Source organism: Silurus meridionalis, chromosome 18 (genome assembly GCF_014805685.1).
Source record: "Silurus meridionalis isolate SWU-2019-XX chromosome 18, ASM1480568v1, whole genome shotgun sequence".
In the NCBI taxonomy this organism is placed as follows: domain Eukaryota; kingdom Metazoa; phylum Chordata; class Actinopteri; order Siluriformes; family Siluridae; genus Silurus; species Silurus meridionalis.
In genome coordinates, this window is record NC_060901.1 from 14796201 (window position 1) to 14815978 (window position 19778).

The following is a 19778-nucleotide window of genomic DNA, read 5'->3' on the forward strand; positions in this document are numbered from 1 at the left end:
TTTGGCACAGCTTTGGGAAATTGGCAGTAATCATTTTTTGTTACATGTTCATAAAGAAATCACCCGAGCCAGCTGGTGTGGAAAGTTAATAATTGTTCTGGTTTATGATTAGGATTACTAGTCTGAACTAAAGTTGTCTAAAAATACAATACTCAGGTTCCTACGTATTTCGGTTTGACTGTAAGGTCGGCCCTCCAATTATGAATTTTGAACGTTTAATGTCCCTCTGCCTTGTACTACAACATAATACTTTCTAAAGTCTCAACCTTGTAGGCTAACACTTATACCCAGAGTGGAATAGAGTACACATACTGTACGGTAAATTGATCCAAGTCTATAAAACAGTTTCCCAATCGAATGCTTTACAGTATATTTGTGTCTATATTAACAGTAATAAAGGGTAAACATGTTACCAATCCATGTTTTTTTCGTGCCTTAATGACTTAACTTTGCTATTTAATTATTGATGGCAAACCCACAAACGTTACACCCGCAAATGTGGAGGTCTGAGCGTATATCTTACACGCCATTAACACAGCTAAGAAGCAAAGCAACAGGCAGCCATTCATTTACAAATCAAATGAGGTATTTCTCTGTTTTATGTTGCCAGTTTGCATAAAAATGCAAATGATGCGAAATTCAAAATGATGCTGCGGTGAATCAGCAAATCTAAAAGGAAGAATCCAGTAAATTCCTAGTAGCAGTTGTGTGGTAGACAATGTTTTTTTTTTTGCTCTGTTGTACTTTCCAGCTGTTTTCTGTTACTGGTTACTAGTTACTAAGTTACTAGTTCTATTATTTTGTTGCATTTAAGTCATTGGTCTGGTATAATAGGAGTGTTCCATAAATAGGTTCTGCATTCCTTAATCTTGAAACCCTATAGGACACATCTACAAGAGAGACACGCTTACAAGAGACACAACCACAAGAGTCAGGAGTTTCTTTTTGAGTATTGATTTTACATTTGCATTAACATTTTCAGGTCATCTAGAGCAACTTTCATTATGTGACTTACAGACAAGCTAGTGTGTGTGTGTGTGTGTGTGTGTGTGTGTGTGTGTGTGTGTGTGTGTGTGTGTGTGTGTGTGTGAGCGAGCGTGAGCGATGAATCTTGCAGAAAACCCGCATTATGCAAATTTCAGGATGTACACATTCACAGTACATTGTTTCTTGTTTGCAGGGAGAGATGCCAAAATCAGATATTTCACTGATGTCCCAGTGGAGTAGTTCAAGTAGATTATTAAATAAAGACTGGGGAAAAAACTGTTGTTACTATGCAAAGAAAGGAAGCACTACTCTGTGTTTGCATAATTCTTAAAAAAAAAAACTCGAATTCCAGATTAAGCTCCCACACTTTGCATTCAGAGCATCTGGTGCAATCAGAGCTAATCGATTTCATGAGTTGGAAAAAAAAACCCCTACAAAGCTTATGAAACAGGCCATATCTGAGATTAGGTCAGATTACACACCAGATTTACACTGCCGGTTGAGAGGAACGTCGCGGCACATTCTGTTTAAATAGTTTCAATCGTTATGTTTTTATTTAAAAGGTAAAGAAATATATTTGAATCAGTTTTTATATGAGTCGCAACAAGTTGTAGTAATGAACGCACCGAATTTACAACATCGGATATCCGCAGTTTGAATAATCTAAAAGAATCATGCAGTATCATACTACAGTCATTAACATTTAAAGGAATGATCTGGCAGAAGATTTATCCCGTTTCTTTCAGTGTCAGTGATTGCGCTTATGTTGAAGTAGTCCAGGTCACAGAACAAACAGAAACTCTTGGCTGATTGACTATGGACTGAGTTGAAATTTTTGGAAAGCATTCTTTTACTCTTCCAGGCGAGGCAAATATTTATCTGTGAGTCAGATATTACACAGCAACTTTTTGTGTCCTAAGTGACTAGCAAGAGGCACAGTCCAAACACCGAGCCGAACAGTTGATGTTTTAGATCATGTACAGCCACTATTGTGACATTTTTCGCGATTCGAACTCGCATGCGATTCGTTTTGAAAATAACGTCGAGGGCATCACGCGCCATCGACTGTCTCGCCATACGACGGACAGCCAAAAAAGTTTGTGCCGTTTTGAACTGGATACAGAATCCTCGGGCTGTTTCTGCTGAAGTGTGAGCTTAAACCACAAAGAGAGTTTTCCCCATGGAAATGTCAGCCAAAACACACGCTCACTCATACACTCTCACACAGAATCTATTTACAGGATGACAGAAATTGTGTTGAGCTTTTCCCACGTGTTCCAGTTCGTGCCAGTCGACTTCATGCATAGTCATGGGGACCTGCCAAACGACCTGATCTCCATAATCAAAACCTGTAGATTGAATCTAGCTGACAGGGAAGTTCTTTATCGCAAGTTGCTCCGTTTTTATTGATTGGTGTTCTCAGATCAAATGTAGTTGCACTATGGTGTGGAAAAGCTTCTTTGCATGTACTTTTGCATTATTTAAAAAAAAAAAAAAAAAAACAGAAATAGGTTTTAGTTTTAGAATTGGAAACTCAGTGTACAGTATTTGAGTGGCGCATGTTATATATGAAGATATAGCAATAACATATATGTTGAAAGCAGTGATTGATTTCCTCCAACGTTAGATGATAAAAGCTTTGAATTATGAAATTAAGTCAGACTTTTCATTATTAAAATATATGGATGCTAGATATTATGAACATATCTCATTATTGTCATGTAATGAAGGCAATGTGAGATGTAAAAGCAGACTTTATTTAATAAGGATAAAAAAGATTGAAGATTCAAGAGTTTACTGTCATATGCACAGAAAACAGGCCATTACTGCAAACAATGAAATTCTTACTCTGTGAATCCTCCTAGCAGTCTATGAATGACATGAAGTACAAAAACAAGTAAACAATTCATTGTATAACAATTACAAATGTAGAAAGTTCTAAAATTGCAAAAATCGAACGTATCGAGTGTAAATTATGCAGTGTAAACAGGGAAGACATGCATTTGCAAAGTTTTGGTAGCTGTAGATTTGTTTCCGATTTGCTGTTTCTATTGTCTTGGTAATGCCAGTCAAATGTGTAAATAGCGCCAAAGTGGCTAAAAGTTAAGTACAGAGGCGAGGAATTAAGATACCTTGAGTGAGAAACAACGAGTATGGAAGGCAAAAACTCGACAATAAGTAAGGTGCAAAGTTTTGACTACTAGAAGTGCACATGTTTTTATTGCAGATAGATACGTATCTATATGTAGATGCAGTGGCTGATGAGAAACATGGTCCACATGGTCCAGGGTATAACCTTGATTGTTAAAACAGAGCTTATTGGCTACTAATTACGCATTGACCTCAGATAGTCTAAATGGCATTTGAAATCACGCTGTAGTATAAAGCAGCGGTCGCCAACCTTTTTTTGCACCACGGACCGGATTAATGTCAGACAATATTTTCACGGACCGGCCTTTAAAGTGTGGCGGATAAATACAACAAAATAAAATGATATGACCGGCATAAAAACTGGTATTTTCATTTTGCTCGCTTGGGGGTTTGAATTTAGCGGTAATGTATTATGTGTTAGCGGCCAGAGCCCCTTTGAGAAGGTAGAGGATGTTGGTAAGACATGTGACTGAGTCACCTTGACACGCATCAAGAGTGAGTCATAGTGGCGGAGAGAATCCAGTAATTTTCCAAAATAAAACATCGTTCAGAATCAGATAATAAATAAAACGGAAATAATGTAATTTATGTATTCTTTCTGTGCGGCCCGGTACCAATTGACCCTGGGGTTTGGGGACCACTGGTTTAAAACACACTTAACAATTGTGCGTAACCAAATTGTTACTCAGCACTGGGTTATTTGCATTGGTTATGTTCCTGTTATTCACCCATTGGGTTGCATAAAAATTAATACATTATTTTGAAATCATTCACATTTATTTGTATGCAGCTGCAATTTGTATTCACACTATGCCACACTCCAGGTGTATGTTGAATTACAAATCCAGTAAATCCAGTCCCTATATGCACTGCCTTTATTGAATGCAGCAAGCCAAATCTCATCAAGTGTTCAATACCGAGTAACACAATGGCCTTAAACGAATGTAATTAAAAAATGCTAATTGCATCGTTATACATGTTATCTTAATTAGACAGTATCTGGCAGGTTTACTTAGGACATGACCGTGCTGTAAGTGAGATAATAAGGTAGGAAAAATAATGTCTGCTAACAAGGTAGCTAATGAGGTGGACGTTAGTTACATGAAAAAAGCCACAGCACGGGAGATATGCGGATGTGGGAGGCGTTAAGGAAAGCAACAGGCTGAATCTTATCTCAACAAGTTGTCTCCATTAAAAAAAACTGAACCAGATTTTTTTTTATTCAGTCATGAGACTGGAATATTTAACTCAGGTACCAAAAAGACCCATTTATAACACAAATATTCCAGTGAAGCTACTCGTTATGTGTTAGGCAGCGGTTGGGTTAAAGTTTTGTTTATTAATTAATTTATTTTTCTTTTATATTGCATGATTTTTGTGCAAAAATAAAAGAAATGTATTGAAAACTGAACACATAGAAATAGTTTGTTTAAAAATTTTTTTTTTTACATTTATTTTGCATTAAGTTTTAATTTTAGCTTTTTTATTGCTTGGAAAACATAATAATAGATTTCAGTTATATAGAAACCATATATTTAGTGTATGTTTTATATGTAGGATTTTGAATTGTCTACTTTTACTGCACAAATTATCAAAGCAAATTCTGTTTTGTTTCAATTAGTTTTTAATATTTCTGTTCAGATGGAAGAGAATCATGGCGGTTGTGAAGAAATCTGATCTCTGCTTTGTTTTAATGATAGTTTAGATTCGAAGCTTTAGTATCAGAGTAAATACAGAGGTCATTGTACAGCCCGATTAACAGAACACACAACTGTGTGTAACTCGGTGTAAATGTGTGGTAGTAGAGATCACTCATTCTGAGTAATCAGCACCAGAATACATTATTCAAATTCGATTTCCTTCTTTTTTTATATATATTAATTTGACTTCAAGTGCAGGAAGAAGTGATAAGTTTAATACACTGTCTTTTTTTTTCACTACATGAAATAATATGTAACATTACATTAAAATACAATTGTTTTTTTGAACCTAGCACTTAGATATAGTAGCTAAGTATTCGCCAGGAATATGTCATATCTCATTATTAAGTATTTTTTCCTGCTTAAAGATGTCGTTAAATGCTTGACTGCTCATGTGTTTAGTTTTTATGAGATTGCAAAGTGAGAAGACAAAAACAATGTAGTCTGTATATGTGACTACATAGAGTAGTAGGGATGTGTATTTTGCTTATTTTGACAGCTTGAGTAGTCAGAAGGACAGATGAGTAGGCGCCAGAAGATTAAAAAATCTCAGAAAATGAGGGGATTTCTTATAACAAGCCTGTTTATTGCCTGTTATATATTTTCTTTTGGCTTAAAAGCAACAGGTTTTTTTTTTTTTTTTTTTTTTTTTTTACAATGTGCCAGAATGTGATCCCAGTCTTCATTTATCTTCACAATACAGAATTGTGAGGTAATGGGACATTGTAGCAATAGTAGACTTTTAGGATAGCTATACATTGTATCATTATATCAATTTGTAAAAATTGTACTCTATTATAATTTATTAATACTCATGGATTCGACATTTTTGGAATTTTTTGTTCAGACTGGTAAAAAAAGAAAGAAAGAAGAAAAACCTACTGGGAGCTTCTCGTGAAAACGTGTTGCGCCATGTCCTTTATTACCACTTGGATTAACCTGATGCCTAAAAGGAGCCAAATACCACATTCAGTAAGAATTCAAGCTCATGTCCCAAACTGCATTGCGGGTATTTAATAAAATGCCTAAATAGCCATTACACCATTTGTGTGCTGACATAATGTTTAGTTGGATAGAATGTGGTTTGGCACACAGCCCAGGTATTCATGACTCTGAGGACATAGTTATCTGCTGCCGTTATCTCTCTTTTTCAGCAGTACATACAAAGTTTTACGCCGCATCGCCTCGTATTTTACATAGAAAACAGTAGCAGATTTAAGTAAAGCCAATCTGCGACTTCTGTCAGCAATGTGTTGGTCAGTAATCGTTTTCCCAGACTTTAGGCTTCGTTGTGATATAATTTATTGCGACACATATCGTGAATGTTAACAGACTTGAAAGGAAGTCGGCTCTCATGCAGAGGAAATGCCTTTCTGAAACCCTTACAAACCATATTGTCCCCGGTTACTGTAAGGATCAATTATTTATGAATATTCATTATCCCCTTTAAAAATAAAATATATAGAATATTGCTATAATACTGCTTTAAATATTACAGTGTACCTGCCAGTGGTTTTTAAAGCGTACTGATTTTGATACCTTAGGCTTTATTGTGTTTTGAGTCTATTCCACATTCCATAAGACCACATGGTCTTTTTTTTTCATGCAGATCTGGCAACCCTGGATACTTAAATAGTAGGGTTGTGGCGATAGATGGCAGGTGGTCTATGGCGATTTCAAGACGATATTTGGCTCGTTTTGCATTAATGCAATAAATGTTTTCATTTCATTATTAAATACAAAATATTATCATCATTATTATTATTATTATTAATAATAATACTATATGAACTTTAATTAATTTGCCCAGCTATAGCCTACCGTTCAGATCAACAGCACCAAGAATTTGACTGGTAGCTATTAAAGTTTTCATTATTTTCTGTATTAGGACTAGGCTAGGCTATATTCGCATATTTCTAGAGATACAGAAAGCTAATAAATTAAGATTTGTTCGTTGGCACACTATTATCAGCAACATTTTCAGCATAGTTTGAGGTAGATTGAGCTCTTGTCGTCTCAGCCAGCTGTGAGAGAATGCTCTGTTAATTAAACGACAGATGCCAAAAGCACGTTCAGTTCTTGCCTTTTCCTTCCTAATTCACTACCACATTCAGGTTTTGACCAAAAACAGTTCATCCATGGCCGTTTGACCCCTCGTATCCCTTGCAGGAAATTTTAGTCTCTTCTATGTCCCAATCACGGACAGTACATCTGCAGCGTAGTTTTCCGGGATGAATGTTGTTTCGAAACATTCCGCGTTCAGTCCTCCGAAATATAATGAACTGTAACAGACATGTAGGGGGTCATATTTATGCTTGACCACATGGTTTCATTTTCTAAAACTTTCCCTTTCAATGGTGTGAAAGGAAACCATCTCTTTCGCGATATACCTCAAAATATCGCTCAGCAGGGTGACGAGTACGCGAATGTGCGAACCGGTTTGTCATTCGAGACTCTCTTCCTGACACAACTTTGGTGCGAAGTTTGCAGATTGCTCGAATAATGTCCTCTGGCTCGCCTTTCGCCTCTGGTTTAAAGCCCAAAAATCGCCGAAGCGGCAACGCGACGTTTTTCTTGTTAACCAACTCCATTATTTGCAGAATTATGGACAAGGAGTCAAATTTCCCAAGATAAAAAATAATGTAAACTAAGTAGGGTTTTATAACTAGTGAAGTATTCTTTTATTTAATGCAGGTTTCAGTATATAATGGCAGGTTATGGTTGACTAAGTCTACATTTTGTCAAGTGTTTTTCTCTCAAAGCATTGCAGTGCTCTTTATACTGATTAGTGTATCTGAGGGTAGGAGAAATTTCAAATAAAGCTGTAGCATTCGGAGGCTGAGGTTATTACAGAAATTACAAAAGTAGCCCAACCGTGTTAACACTTCACACACTCATTTAGCCATTAGAGGGCTATCGTCAGGTCCTGCACAATCCTACACAGGCTACACATAATGTCTTGTTCTGTGCTGTTTGTTTGTTGTACTCTGTTTGCCTTGATCTTATCAGTTGTTCTCTGTTGGTAGCTTAGATAAAGATGCGTCAAACCTGCAGTATTCTGTGTGTAATCATTTGTGTATGTCAGTTTTGAGGAGAAAACTTCCTACAAAGTCCTGCCTTTCTTTATTATCCACTTGCTGCCACTTATTATCTACTTATTTCTACAAAGAACAGGCCTAATATTAAAAAACAGCATGAGCACTATCAGAATACACTAAATCACATAATTGAGCAGTGACGTGAAAAGAAAATGAAATTTAAGTTGGAAAACCATCACTGTTTATACTACACTACATTTACAGCATATGATAAAGTAGAATGTAAAGAAACGAGACATGATTTACTATAAATCTCTCTGTCTCTCTCTCTGTCTCTCTCTGTCTCTTTCTGTCTCTCTCTCTCTCTCTCTCTCTCTCTCTCTCTCTCTCTCTCTCTCTCTCTCTCATATGGAGTTGAAGTCTAATCGGTTTCCATTCCTGTGTTCCTGTATTCCTGTATATCATAGTTCCTATGATGCAATAATATCTGCAGCATAACTGCACCACAATCACATTTCCACACTCTGGATGCCTATCAACTTACAATCTTGTCTTTCTCTGGGAATATCATGTCGAATCCTTTTCAAGACACACTAGTAACGCTTTCGCTCTGCATTTACATTTGAGGATTATTATTGCTTAACTATGATATTGACCCTGTGTTTTTCAAGCGCAGGCCTCAAATCACTGTGAGCTGACAAAGTGGGAAACGGTCATTAGGACTCAACGTCTTCAAGGCAACAGCCTTTACAAGGAACCAATGATGACATCTGCAGGGAGGAACACCCAGAGCCCATCCAATGGAAGAGCAGAGCACGGGCACTCAGGTAAGACTGAATCACCTGCACATATACTGCTTTAGTAGTTCTTATTACTGCTAGGCCTCAAAGCAGCTACTGATGCGAAAGGACACGATTCACCCATATTACAGTGCAATGCGATTCGCTTCGCTTCAACACAACACGATTCAATGCAATACGTCGCAGTCGAAAAAAATATGATGCTATGGTTCTGATAGTTCACTTTTATTTCTTTGGTTCAGACAGACAGCAAATCATCAATTTACTTAAGCGCCTTCTGACCTCTAACGCACGGCCCTTTCACAAACAGGCCTTTGTAGTGCGAAAAAAGTAAAAAAATAATTAAATAAAACCAGATGTTCTTTTCCTGTTTGGTCCCCAGACCAATGCAGCTCTATATGTTATACGTCTGCATGTTAATCTGTATTGTATGTCAGTGTTCCCCAACCTTTTTTTGCGCCACGGACCGGATTAATGTCGGACAATATTTTCACGGACCGGCCTTTAAGGTGTGGCGGAGAAATACAACAAAATAAAATGATACGATCGACATAAAAACTGGTATTTTCTAAATATAATAATAATTGTAAATCCACTGTGTTGTTTTTCATTTTGCTTGCTTGGGGGTTCAATTTAGCGGTAATGTATTATGTGTTGGCGGCCGGAGCAGCTCCTTTAAGAAGGTAGAGGATGTTGGTAAGACATGTGTTTTAAGCATCTTGACATGAATCAAAAGTGAGTCATAGACAGATGTGGCGGAGAGAATCCAGTAATTTTCCAAAATAAAACATTGTTCAGAATCCGATAATAAATCAAACGGAAATAATGTAAGTTATGTATTCTTTCTGTGCGGCCCGGTACCAATTGACCCACGGACCGGTGCCCGGGAGTTGGGGACCACTGCTTTATGTGACTGTCAGGACACGCCTCGGTCTCCGTAGTGATCTGATATGCCATATTCACATAGCAGCAGTGGTCTACGTAGAACACGATCTACGTAGAAAATCTTGGGCACAAATTATTGGTCACTTTCTAAATATACTAATACTAATCGGATACTAATATATACTAATAATTATATGTAAATAAATCGTTATTTACTGATGCAAATATGAAAAAAAAAAGATGCGGCACAATACAAATGCCGACTTGCAACACCTTTTTAAAATCGATGCATCACACCATTAATTTTTATGCTGATGCAACGATGCAAACCGGTGAATTTTATCATCCCCACTGCAATTTCTTTTATTCATTATCAAACAAATGTTACCCAGGTGTATATAGTAAGTAAAATATTATTATATTATTAATAATGCACATTTGAAACAAAGCATTATAAATGGGGTATATAAGAGCAAAATAGGCTAAATCCCGACTTCTTATTTCAAATGTAAACATTTGAGTAATATAATTTACTTAATTTATATATAATTTATATATAAAATATATATTATAAATAATATTATGCTATACTATAATGTGTTCACCAGTTCACCCATTCCATGTACATGAGGTTTATTACTTCCATACTGTATTCGTAAAGGCAGGTTATGAAGATATCTTTCCTGCGATTTAGTCTGCTGTCTCTTGTATAATACAGTGTATACAGTAAATACTGACTTATTTATGTATTGTTCATTATTATCTCTGCTGCTATGAGTCAATGCAGAACCACTTTCTTGTCTCACGTGAAGTTGACTGTTTGTCAGGTACTGCTACTGTCGATAGGCGTGGTGTATACCACTAAAAAGATTGAGGTGTCCGTCTGTCCTTGAGGGATGAATACGTAACCTGATACTTCATCTGATGTATAAATAAACAGTTCAAGCAGCCAACCACTTTCAAACTTCAGGGTTGATTCAGTGCACTGTTTATTCAGTATTGAGCTTTTTTTAATCTGAAAAAAGAAAACCTAAAAAAAACCCACTGTCTACTTGTCTGAGACGTATCCAGAGGCTGTCACAAATTTCTCTCACTGTCTCTGCTGGTTCTCCATTCACTTCTGTTTTGGTGTTGCTTCTCACACTGCTGTCATATCATCGGTTTGTTTCCTGTTGCGGTTACTTGTCGCCAAGCTCCTACTGATTGTGCATTAGGGTGCATTAAGTTACATTTTCATCATATTTACATCCATCAGGTTAATCAGGCAGAACATAATGACATTACAGTATAACATTATGACCGGTGAGTAAAAAACACTAAAGAGATCATCATGGGACCTGTTAGTGGGTGGGATATATTAGGTAGAAAGTGAGAAATTTTTCCTCAAAGTTGATGTTTTAAAAGCAGGAAAAGTGGGAAAGTTTCGGAATTTGAGCAAGTTTCACAAGGGCTACATTGTGATGTCTAGATGACTGGGTCAGAGCATCTCCAAAACTGCAGCTCTTGTGGGATGTTCCTGGTCTGCAGTGGTCAGTATCTATTAATAGTGGTCCAAGAAAGGAGCAGTGGTGAACTGGTGACAGCGCCATGGGCAGCCAAGGCACATTGATGCATGTGGGAAGTGAAGGCTGGACCGTGTGGTCCGATCCAACAAAAGAGCTCCTGTAGCTCAAATTAAGTAAATGCTGTTAATACTCCACAGGTCAGAAGTGTTTTAGCAGCAAAAGGGGGAGAAAACACAATATTAGGCAGGTGGTCATAATGTTATGCCTGATCAATGTATGTAATAGTTAAATAAATAACTAATTCATATGCTATTTATACCAGTAAAATGATGTGCATGCCATTGTGTTTAGTTATGCAAGTGTCCCCTCCATGGTCCATGAGAAAAATGGTTCTCTGGGCCCCTACAACAGACTCAAGTACACTTTGTTTCAATGGGGGAAAAAAGATTAACACTCATTGAACCACAAGCCTTTAATACGTCGTTTTGGGCCTCATTTAGACGCACACATTATCCGCTAGTCAGTGGTTAAATGAGTGTTTTTTGGTTTTACATAGAAAAGAAATCTCATTCTACTGAGCAGTGTCTGGAGGGAACCGACGAACGACCACCTGACTTCTCCTCTCCTAGTGGTGATGGCTTATAATCAATTGCTGTGTAATTTGGCATTATTTGCATTTGTTGTTCATTTCTAGCTGTCGCTGGCTAAAAATGTATTCGAGCCGATTTGGAATAATCACTTGGATGCTCTGATTTATGAGGAGAGACTTAGAATCGAACAGGAGGTCAGAACTGATGAAACAGAACACCTGTGCTTTTTCTATTACAAAAAAAAAAAAACAGCCGTCACTGAAGCAGAGGTATGTGCAAAGAAACAATTTATGTGTGTGTGTGTGTGTGTGTGTGTGTGTGTGTGTGTGTGTGTGTGTGTGTGTATATACCCTTAGGCTTATTATAGCCCTGTCTGAGGTGATGTCATGACCACTGTAATGATGTAACCAGATTATCGGTGTAAGAGAAAGACAGATAGAGAAAAGCAGAAGTGGTAATTTGCCTAGTCACTTGCTTACGTGCTGAAGAGTGTGATGCAAGCGCTCAGCAACACTGTGGTCTATTACTGAGAAAACAAACCAACCATAGCATTAAGTACTTGAAATGCTGCACTTTTTTTTATTTCGAAGTATCTTTAAAAATAGGCGCTTTTCTGGTGCACCATTGTTGCACTAGCTCTTCATCATAGACATGGATGTGTAATTTATAATGTTAGCATTATTATAGTGACATTACAAATAATTGTGACCATGGTTTAAACTTAATTTAGACTGAATTAGGAAAGCCTGAAATAGTATATGTGTGCACATGTGTGTGTGTGTGTGCGTGTGTGTGTGTGCGTGTGTGTGCGCGTGTGCGCGTGTATGTGTGTGTAGTGAATATTGCACACCTCAGTGTTTGAACAAAACACCAAACCAAAATATCTCACCTGTAGCAGCACTTTGGTCAGATGATGCAGGGTAAAGAATAATCAACACAGACTAAGTGCAGAAAGACAACCAGGCTGTAGGTTTCTAACAGAACTCATATAGTACAAGGTAGAACCAGTAGATTGGACAGAAAGTTCAAGCCATGATTTAATCCTCAATCACTGGTACTGTTAGTTTGTTAGTTAGTTAGTTCATTAATTGGTGATCTTTATTTAACCAGAATAAAACTCACTGAAATAAAGTCTCTTTTACAGTGATACAGTGACTAGTGATCTAGTCAAGAAGACAATAGCAAAAATAAGAAACAACAATAAGTGGGGAAAAAATCTATTAAACCGAAGTTTCTAACGGTTCTAATCTAAATCCTAATAAGAAGATGTGGCACGCCTCGAGGAGGAATCATTCAAACCTTGGCAGCATTTTTTTAATTATATTATATTAAATATCCCTTAAACAAGATGGAGTCAAAGACTAGTAACTGGTCAGAAGGTGACTGTGTGGATTTATTGTTGCATTTACAGTCTAATAAACTGAAAGGAATTTCTTTTATGCATAGGCAGCATTTATTCCTGATATAACTATATTGCTCAGAGTTGTTCAGAGCTACGCTCTCATAGGGAGGAATAAAGATCAGACTTCTGCAGACTGCCTAAAACAGAGGTGTGTCTCAGTTACATGCAGGTGGGCTCTGTTTTATTGGTTGGCATCAGTCAGTCCAAGTACAGCACCACTGTCTAACAGTTGAATCTAACCACAGCAGTGATTTTTTTTTTTTTAATGATTTCAATTTTTAAAACAAAAAAACACATTGATGTTGTATGTTAAATTTTTACCATCACCACACATCAGTTTGCCAGTACCACTGAAGCTGTCACAAGAAGCTACAAATGACCATCCCAGCAAATTTGTCTTTGATTCAGTGAATCAAAAGGAAACATGAAATCATATGTTTACCTCAAACATCCAGGAAATAAGATTTCCTGCTTCATATGACAATGCTAAAATATCCTTTCTATCTGCTCAAAGTTGTGGGAAGGGCATGATACTGTACCTCATACCATGACTAATAGATCTGGGCAGAAGCTAGGCGTACCTGATTAACCTTTAAATACAGACAACAATTATAATGAATCATGCTTATTTCCTGAGCTCACTTCAGTTGAATTCAGTTTTCACCTTGAAGTATTTCTGCGATCACGAGGCAGGCGAGAGACCTATTGAGAGACGTAGCTAGTCGAAATTTCGCAGTATCTTTCGCAGTATTGCTCACAAACAGCTGCGAACACAGTAGTTTTGCTTTTAATACTAAAGTGCTTGATGATTTATACGGTGACTGACAAAAGTTTGGAAACACGTACTCTTTCATGGCTTTTGAGGGACACCTGCATGTTTTGTTTAAATGCCACAAACCAGGTCATTTGATAGTATTAAGATTTAATTTCACAAAACAAATACATAAATGTGCAAATGTTTTACTTCATACTTCATTCATTGAAAGTTTGCTTAGCATGGATAACAACTTTATACACTCTTAGCATTAGAAGGCATAGTTTTTTTTTATAGTTGGAGATTTCTTTCTGACCTTGCGATCCAGTTCATCCCAGAACAGTTCCACAGGATTTAGATACAGTGACTTGGCAGACATCCCATTATAGATACCATTCTAGCCTAGTGTTTGCTTGGAGGTATGCTTAGGGCGATTGTTTTGTTTAACGGTGAGTATAGTTTTAGTTAGTCGCAGTTCAGATGGATTTGCATGGTGTTGAAGTGCAGAATGGGAGCCATGTTGGTTTAATATTGCATTATATACATGGTATAATGAGTTAATTGAGTTGATTTGCCCTGTTTGTCTCAAAAAAATAAATAAAAGACAGTAAATTTCATTTACAAACTTTTACCAGGCACTGAATATGATGATTTATAACACTAGAAAGAATAAATTTTGCCTTTTATAGAAGGGAACCGAAAAAAGCAAGAAAAAAAATGATTATGACCATGTATCACAATATAACTTTATCTTCCCATTGCTTAGTCCTTAGTGAAAATTAGGATTTATTAATTGGTGGGAAAGTTTTTTTTATACAAATGACCCCAAATAGATTTTCAGTGACCCTAAGCCCCAGCCTGCATATTTTTTTTATTTCCAGAATTCCAATTTGTAATGTGTTTTACATTTTGTTGCCAATATATTATGTTTAACAAACATGAACCAATGGAAAACAAAGGAATATTCCTTTCACTGAGTCTAATGGGAAAGGAAAACTGGCATTTCTTGACTTTACAGGATGTTTGAATCGTATTTCACAGTCATATGACTCCAAAAACTTTATGAAAAATTCGCATACAGTGGTGGGATACGGCCAAAAGCAAAAAAATTAAAATATATACTTAAAATGTGACTTTGCTGGTAGGTGCAGAAGCAGTGGCACCATGAGCAGCATTGTTCACATACTTGCCTGCCTATCTTATATATATCTTATGGACATTCCCTTGATTGCACGTCAGAGCCACAACATACAGTATGTGCCCTCCAGGGTTTTATGTTTCAGCGACTTCCTAAACAATGAACAAACTGGCACATTCTGTTTCTCTTTAAAACCTTTCCATTGATGAGCTGATGAGCTGCATCTCAATCCGAAAAACTCAGATTTCACATTTCAAATGTGTAACCAAATCTAGAAAATTTAGAACATTTATACACAATACAGACTCACAGTGAGTTTGAAGGCATCTTTAAGAACTGAAATGCTTATTGTAATAGGAAAACCGGTTAGTGTTAGCAGTTAGTAATGTATATTTTTGCCTATAAATATTTGTCTCCATCTCCCTCTAGAAGGCATCTAATCACGTCTGCATTTTCCCGTCCTTTGATTCGATAGTCAGAGACCTTCAGCGCTAGCAAACTGAGGAAATAGTTTGTTGGGTTTCTTGCTTTCATTCTTAAAATGCCTTTCTGTGATGCAGCATTTTGTTATACTGCGTTTCTGTATAATCTTGATTGTTTCTGTAGCCATGGCGTCATAATGATAGTTTTAAGAGGTGGACTGATACAGGTAAGGCACCACTAAAGGCCCGAGTGTGAAATGCACGGCCCGTGACTGCATTTCAGACATGAGGCCAGTTTGTTGAGTCAACGAATGGAGTTTCGTACATTTTTATCTACACCCATGACAGGATAGCGGCTAGTGGCACTTGTTGTTAATGTTCATTTGTAAAGGCAAATAAAATAAGCAGAAAAGTAGATCATGAGTTTTTCTCATGACCCCGTTTGAGAAATTCCCCCATCTCCCTCGGTTACGCCACTGGACCTACATATTATGATCTATGACCATTTATTCATTCACCTTCCGGAAGGGTTTAATCCCGATCGGGGTCACAATGGAGCCGGAGCATGTCATGCTTGTGATGCTGTGGTACACACTGTGTGGGAACATACTCATTAACATTTTTAAAACTTATTACAACAGGAACTGTCGAATGTGGAACGAAATACACATGTAACAAAAAAATTCCAACAATGAGCCCGAATCCAGGGGATTTATCATCGCAGTCCACTGCAGTTCCTTTCCAGAATGAGTGACTAATGCTGAGTGTCACAGTGGCGCATCATGAGGTTTAACACTTGAGTTTAAACATGCGTGGTGTGCAGCGTTTGCACTGCCCACAACGCTAGTGCTGTTTAGTGAAAAGTAGAGAGATGTGAACAGTTGGGGAAGTTCAAAAAGCTTGTAACACGTAAGCAGTAGTTTATAAAGATAGCTCTTGTGTTGTCACTGTGTTGGTATCATGTCTTGCTCTTTAGATTTTTCTCCGTCTCTCTCTCTCTCTCTCTCTCTCTCTCTCTCTCTCATTCTTTTCACTGTATATATTGATATAATTTAAGATGGGTCTCTTTTTTTTAAATTCTCACTATATATGCTCTCTTTCTGTTTTTTCTTTTTTTTTGTCTATCTATATTCATGGGTTATTTTTTTTTTACCGTCAGATATGGAGTGTGGAGATGAGGAACTGGACTTTAACTGGGATGAATATCTGGAGGAAATGGGAGCCACAGCAGCCTCACACACCTCATTTAAACATGTAAGTTCTGACAAATCACACAGCACCCAAAGCAGATCGCTGCAAAGCCACGGCTCACCCCAGACACACACATGTCAGATTAAGGAGGAGAGAAAGGTCAGCTGAATTTGTCTCAGTGTAATCCAGGATCAGATCTAAACACATACGTGCAAAAGAAATCTCGAATCGATTTTCGAAACACTCTTTTAGTAAACTGAAATTTTGAAGAGCTATTGTTCTCATTAATTTAGGAGGTTTGCTATTGGCCACTGCGTATACACTGAAGAGACGTTTTATTAGGAACACCTTACCGCTCTCTTTACACACTGACCCTTTTATCAGCTACTCCTGCTGTGAACTTTAGTGCACTCTTCCTTCCTGTCGAATTTATCTGTAGAAAAAGACCACAATTCCTTCATTACTAACCAGATAATAGGTGCATTTCAGCATCATAACTGGTTCTATTATTTGTATTTCATTTGCACAGCACACAGTGGGGTTAATGGTTTGTGGTTTTGATGCAGTTTCTTGGTCATGAACTGTTAACAAATAATAAACTAAAGAACAAACAGCAATAGTAAAAAAACAAATAGTAATCAATTACATGGAAATACACAGACCTGAAATGATGGACCGGAAAAACAGTGTTACAGTTGAAGCATGGGCTATGCACAGTGCTCTGAGAGAATTTGTGCGAGTACCTTTGTTGTTGTGCTACAGTCATTTGTCATTTAACCTTTGTTGTCATTATACTCAAAGAACAAAACAACAATATGGCTGTCAAAATAAACGTGTTCACCAACACAAATTCGTTTTAGCTGCACAAATTTGATTAGCGTGCAATTAACGCAGCATGCATTTCTGTTTGACCGTTTTTATTAAAAATATAAATAATAAATAAATATATATGAAAGTGCCGAAATTAAAACCTTCAAAGCAACACACATTTATTCACAACGTCCTTTCTTTACTCACAAATAAAACAATCCACCGAAAATTGATTCATTTTAATGGATTGATTTTCCACCAAAGATTAAATGTTTTTAATCGCTAAACATTTGTTTTACTTATGCGCCAAGTCTCAAATCGAGCACCAAAATTTGCCATAAAGCACACATCCGTCAATTAAAACCGTCCGAGTGGAAACATAGCCAAAGTTCCGTTTGGTGTCCTGATGATTTCCGTGTTTTAAAAAAAAAACTATAATTACAAGAATATTTTGTCTTCATGCTCTATATTAATTTTGGTTTCACTAATAATAAACATAAATTTTTATAAAGCATCAATATTTGTTCAAGTGCATGTTGAATAAAAACCTCTCTCTCTCTCTCTCTCTCTCTCTCTCTCTCTCTCTCTCTCTATATATATATATATATATATATATATATATATATATATATATATATATATGGTGGTGTAACAGTACACACAAATCACGGTTTGTACTTACCTTGGTTTTTGGTTGAATTTCTGTACGGTTAGGGGGAAGGAATGCAAACCATAAAATTGCTTGTATTGTTTTATTAACGTCATTTAATATTATTATTATAATTTGTGATCATCAATATTTGAACAGTTTTCATTTAAAAAATGTAATGTCTGTTTGGTAAAATAAAAAATAAAATGAGATTTCATAAATATAATAATATAAAAAAAAATGGCATGTGATTAAGTAAAAATTGAATACATTTAAACAAATAAATGAAAGAGTTTAAGTTTGTAAATTTGTAAGTTAAGTCAGCATACTTTAACAAATGCATACTTTTTTTTTCCATTCTTCATTCATGTGTGTGTGTGTGTGTGTGTGTGTGTGTGGGTGTGTGTTGTGTGTGTGTGTGTGTGTGAGAAAAACAAAACAGACTGTTAGACCCAGATACCTGTATGCCATCAAGAAATGGTTACAAGCTTCTTTATTTCAATTTGTAATCAGAAACCACCACTCAGTATGTCTGTAAAGCTCCTCCGCTGCACTCAGAATGGAATATTTTAATTGTATTTTCTTTTTTACTTTTGTGGCAGTAAATAGTTTTGAAAATGCTTGAAACTTTCCTTGTGGTTGAAATACAACAATACAAGCCTGCAAACGATAAAGTAAAAAAAAAAAATACCACATGAAGGGTTTTCCGATGCCACCACAACATACTACGTCATTTCTGAGATGAAATACACAGTATGGGAAAAAGGAGAGTCTGAACTTCCAAGGTGACGTGCAGAACTGAGTGCGTTTTTGCTTGCCCAGGTGGAGCTGAGTCTGCAGAGCAGTTTTCAGGCTGGGATGAAGTTGGAGGTGGCCGACAGGAGTCGCGCCGACACATACTGGGTTGCTACCGTCATCACGACATGCGGCCAGCTGCTGTTGCTGCGCTACTGTGGCTACGGCGACGAGCGCAGCGCTGACTTCTGGTGTGACGTCATGACTGCAGAGCTGCATCCTGTGGGCTGGTGTGCGCAGAACAACAAACTGCTACAGCCCCCTGAAGGTAACACTCACACTCATACAAACACTCCTACGCAACCTTCACACGTGTATACAGAACATACATGGATTCTGTATATTAAATACAAAATGATACATTACATTATAGTAGCACAAGATCAATATTAAAATTGATTCATTTATATCAAATCTTTTTAATTGAGGTATGTATACACATACGGTATATTTATATATTATTGCAAATACACACAATTTTCATTTTAAAGGAAGTGGAGACATGGGATAAGTTAATGAAGTTCATAGTGTCCAAGTTTAAAGTAATATTGAGGAAACTCCTTATGTGGATTATCTGCTAGTAATTTTTATGAACCCGGGATTTGTTTGCTTTGGTTTGGTCAGAAATGTAGTAGTACATTAGCAAAGTCATAGTTTTAATACGGGTCAATGTTTAATGTACAATCCGTTGATTAAAATGGTATTTAGCCCCCTTATTTAACAGCCATTGCATTCAACTTTATTTAAAAAGTAATAAGCTTTAAAAAACAATATTTAAATGAAAATATAAGTCATTAATGTGGGTATTGGTACCATATATGTAAATGAAAACCTTTTTCCTGGTTCTTTTTCCCCCCCTGGTTAAGTGCTGTAGGCTGTGGAAGTGTGAATACATGTGAATGAATTATTAAAGTAACAGGGGTGATATGGACAGTAATAAGGCTGACATTTTGCTCTAATG

At 36.8% G+C, this 19778-nt stretch overlaps 1 protein-coding gene across 3 annotated transcripts in view; it reads left to right on the plus strand.

Annotated features, from left to right (window-relative positions):
- sfmbt2 (Scm like with four mbt domains 2) overlaps positions 1-19778 on the plus strand; it is a 68623-nt gene that overhangs the window by 3279 nt on the left and 45566 nt on the right. For 2 of the 3 annotated variants that reach the window (XM_046873816.1, XM_046873817.1), the window contains exons 2-4: positions 8548-8703; positions 16532-16626; positions 18845-19085. In XM_046873816.1, the coding sequence (XP_046729772.1) occupies positions 8548-8703; positions 16532-16626; positions 18845-19085 (492 nt within the window). The remainder of the gene's footprint in view (positions 1-8547; positions 8704-16531; positions 16627-18844; positions 19086-19778) is intronic. The other variant, XM_046873818.1, reaches the window with a different exon arrangement.